This window comes from Gekko japonicus, unplaced genomic scaffold (genome assembly GCF_001447785.1).
Source record: "Gekko japonicus isolate JY-2015 unplaced genomic scaffold, Gekko_japonicus_V1.1 scaffold288, whole genome shotgun sequence".
Classification (NCBI taxonomy): domain Eukaryota; kingdom Metazoa; phylum Chordata; class Lepidosauria; order Squamata; family Gekkonidae; genus Gekko; species Gekko japonicus.
The window spans coordinates 818,890-823,000 of NW_015173682.1; the positions used below are offsets into that span (position 1 = coordinate 818,890).

The following is a 4,111-nucleotide window of genomic DNA, read 5'->3' on the forward strand; positions in this document are numbered from 1 at the left end:
TTCCTGCTGTATTTTCTTTGCAAACTATTGAGTGATACTAATCCCATGAGAAATAGTAGTGCTGAATAATCACACTGCTGATTTGAATGTTTCAATAATTAATATTTATATCTGAATACACTTGCTAATATGCATATTTCTATATTTTATTTGAGGTCTTTTTTGCTCTTTGAATTTGAAAATGCAAATTGTTTATCAAAAGCTATCTTTATGGCTAAGTGGTAAGAGGGACGTTCTTTTAAACATGGTGTATTCTTCAGAAAATCCTCATGTTGGTGTGTTTGTGTATATGGACGTAAGTCTTTTGAGATAAGAAACAAAAAATGGCAAAGAGAATAACATCAGGTCATATAATAATATCAATTTTTATTTTATTTCAGGGTTCTCCGAAGCCAATTGCTATTGAGCCTTGCTCAGGAAATAAAGCTGCGGTACTGACTGTGTTCTTATGCCTGCCAAGAGGATCATCAGGAGTCCCGCCACCTGGTCAGTCAGGTAAGAAGAAACCCCTCAAAAAGCAGCTACATATTGACAGAATTTTTCAGGTGTTACAAGATCTGATGCAATATCTGCATACAAATTAAAATGGAATGGGGATCCAGTAGTGTTTTAGTAATTTGTTATGTTATCCAATCACATGCTTTCCATTGGAGTCCAAGTTTGAATTTTTTAATCAGTCGTTCTGAATTAATTATAGTAGTGAGCGGTCTTTGCTCGGTCACAAAAGGCTTACGTCTTATTGAATCATTCCTTATACCAAGAAATATAAAGTAACCTGACAGTGCCCACCTCACTGAGTTTCCATTGTGTTCAGTAGTCATTTGTTAATCTCTTTTCAAGCCAGGGCTGTAGCTAACAACTTTTTGCTTGGAGTGCCAATGTTTTTCTCCACTATATGTTTGTGTGGTACTGCCATGCCATGCTCATACTTCTAAATAACAACTAAATAATAAATACAAGTGGTTTATTGCACACAAATGTTTCAGGTTTATTATTTATTATTACAGTAATAGCCGACGTGATTGGGAAATAATTTTTTTCTAAGAATGTATCCATATTGATTTGATTTGTGAGTGATTTCTCATAACCAAGCAGCACTAGACTGTTTTTCTGGAGTTGGGACATTGTCAGCCTCTGTGGTTGTAAAACACGAGTAACCCCCCATCCAGCCCCATCCACACAGAAAAGAAGTTTTTAAAAGCCAAATCAGCTCAGCAGTTTCAACTAGACACACACACACACACACACACACACATGAACCCCTCTGGTATCTACTTGGACTTGTTAGTCCTGCAGGGTGCACACACTGGTGGAGGGATGAACAGATGCTGGAAATGTGGTGGCACACAGAAAAATTCCTCTGAGATTGGCTGGCTGCTGAAGGAGGACAAGAAGCCCAGCTGTGCTGCCAGTCTGACAGAGGAGGAGAAGAAGCAGGGAGGAGCTATCGTGCAGCAGGACAGGCAGAAGGGCTGGCTCACGTGCTCTGCTGCTGTAGAGGAAGAGGAAGTGGCAGCATGGCTGCTTAATTTGTATTTGCCGGGCTCTTTACTTAGAGCCCACCCACCAAAAGCCCAATGAGATGCATGGCATGGGTAAGGCAGCAGCCAATGGTCCTCAGTCGGGGCGGGGACTCAGGCTCCGCTCTCGGCTTTCTGTTTTTCTTCTCGTCCTGCTCGTTTTAGAAACCAGCGTCCTGACTGTGTGACACGATTGGGGCGGTGGGAGGGGGGCAGAGCATCGGGGGAGGGGCACACTAAAACCACAGGGGGGCAGGCCCCACTGGCCCCATGCTAGCTAAGGGCCTGTTTCAAGCAAACGTAGCATTTCACAAAAGGCCAGAAACACAGACACTAGTGGCACAACAGCAGTGGCATAACTAGGGGCAAGTGGGTGGAACTGTCGCAGGCTTAGGCAGAAGAGAATCCACTTTCTCAGATGAGCCCCACTAACAGCAGGATGCAGCTGGCTCACATGAAGCTTGGAAGGGGAGGGCAGAAGAAAAAGGGCAAGCTTAGAAGGGGAGGGCAGAAGAGGTTGGTGACCTTTGAAGATTGCAGTAGTGCCACAGCAAAGCCATATCAGCCGAAGGGGTTAACTTTAAAGTGCTTGTAAAGTTTAAAGTGTTTTTTTCTAGTAGCAGTCAGATTAGCCACATAATTTCTTTATTATTCATGCCATACCCCTTCCTTCCTACATAACACAGAAAGTGAAGGCAGACCACAGTAGAATATAAGACATTTTAAGCATTCTAAACTGTAGCAGAAAGGCATGGGGCAGTTAGGTAGCTTGGTAAATTGAGCTTAGAAGGCACACAGTATACATAGGGTTACAGATCAACAGTAGTGTTGAGAGCTGGTTGGCCACTGTGGTGCTTTTGTCTCCCCCCCCCCCCCATCTTGTTCCCATGATAACTCTTATCATTCTTTCTTGCTCTCCCCACTGTATGGAATTACTGTGTAGAGGAGGAGAAGCAACCTGGATTAGCTACAGGCAACTGAAGCAGCACACCTCCAGGGATCATATTTGCTCAAGGGCTGACAGTTCCTAGCCCTGTTACAGACTAATCTGTCATAGCAGAGATAGTTAGTGTTAATTAGAAGTGATGGCAATGCTTCTTTTTCAAAAAAATATCAATAGACAGCATGTTAAATATGGGGGCAAGCAGATTACCTCTGTTTCACTCTGTTATTCACACAAAAGCAATCTGATCATTACTTCCTTCCACTACATCTTCTGCTGACAAAGGCTTAGTGGAAGACAACACTAATTTTATTTATTTAGTTAATTTATACCCCACCCTCCCCACCGAAGCAGGCTCAGGGCAGCTTACAAGACCATTTGGCATCATAAAACATTAAAACATAAAAGCACATCTTTGGTGCTGCAACCATCCTACAAAGGTATAGCCCAGAAGTGCTTCAGTGCAACCTAAAAAGATTTTTAAAATCTTCCCAAAACTAACTTCTTGTGTGACAAAAGGGATGAATTTGAAAAGGAATTGGCATAATATTATTTACACAACTAGCCCCATGTAACAGCCTGGCTATCATATGAATCAATTATAGTTTCCACCAGCATTATTGAAATAATTATTACAGTTATCATTACAGTAATCTAACCTGAATGTAACTAAAGTATAAATTATTGTGGCTGGGTCATTCTGCTGTTGGAAAGGTCTCAGTTCACAAACCAATCTAAACTGCTAAAATTTGCTTCTGGACTGCTCCACCACTGAAAGATACAGGTGTGTCTGTCTGTCTGTCTGTACATGCCTCTCTTTCTGTGTGTGTGTGTGTGTGTGTGTGTGTGTGTGTGTCCAAGTGCACCCTGAGTGTCAAGGTGAAGTGGAAACCCATCTAACACAGGCTGAACATTTCTCCCTGTATCAGATACATTCCAAACCAATAGTACTTCTATCCATTATTAACCACGGACAGAGCTTCAGAGCTTTCACTGCCTCCACATAGAATGAAATGAAAAATAGAGTAAGACTGGTTGTCATGGTGATGATAACATGGACCAGATCCCTGGACATCCTCATCTGGAAGTTCCGTGTAGGTGTTAAATAGCATTCAGGATACAACACAACATTATGGCACCCAATAAGCCAAAGGCCATGGGATAGAGTAGTGGTCCCCCAGGATACTTTCTAGAATCTACCCCTCCGTGATTCTTTTTTGATGGTGTTCTATGTTCTGAAATACAACTAGAGAAAAACCACAGATTCCAATATTATAAATTCTGTGGCAGTGCATATTTCTGGTATCAGGGAACCCCCAAATCAAGGTGAGAAATTCAACATAGGAAGATTTCACAAGCATCATTAGTTGAATATTGTCTACCTATTTATATATTTACTAGCAGTAAAGCCTACAGATTCCAATATTATAAATTCTGTGGCAGTGCATATTTCTGGTATCAGGGAACCCCCAAATCAAGGTGAGAAATTCAACATAGGAAGATTTCACAAGCATCATTAGTTGAATATTGTCTACCTATTTATATATTTACTAGCAGTAAAGCCTGTTGTGAAAGCAATACAATGAGATATAGAAATATGTGATTTGTAACGAATGCATAGGCTGGAAGGAGGTAAAGTACCTCCTGG

General features: G+C 41.5%; 1 protein-coding gene across 1 annotated transcript in view; it reads left to right on the forward strand.

Annotated features, from left to right (window-relative positions):
• Positions 1-4,111, forward strand: part of LOC107120373 (attractin-like protein 1) — a 910,146-nt gene that overhangs the window by 797,424 nt on the left and 108,611 nt on the right. Inside the window, 1 exon segment of the mRNA XM_015423059.1 lies at positions 381-495. Within this exon segment, the coding sequence (XP_015278545.1) occupies positions 381-495 (115 nt within the window).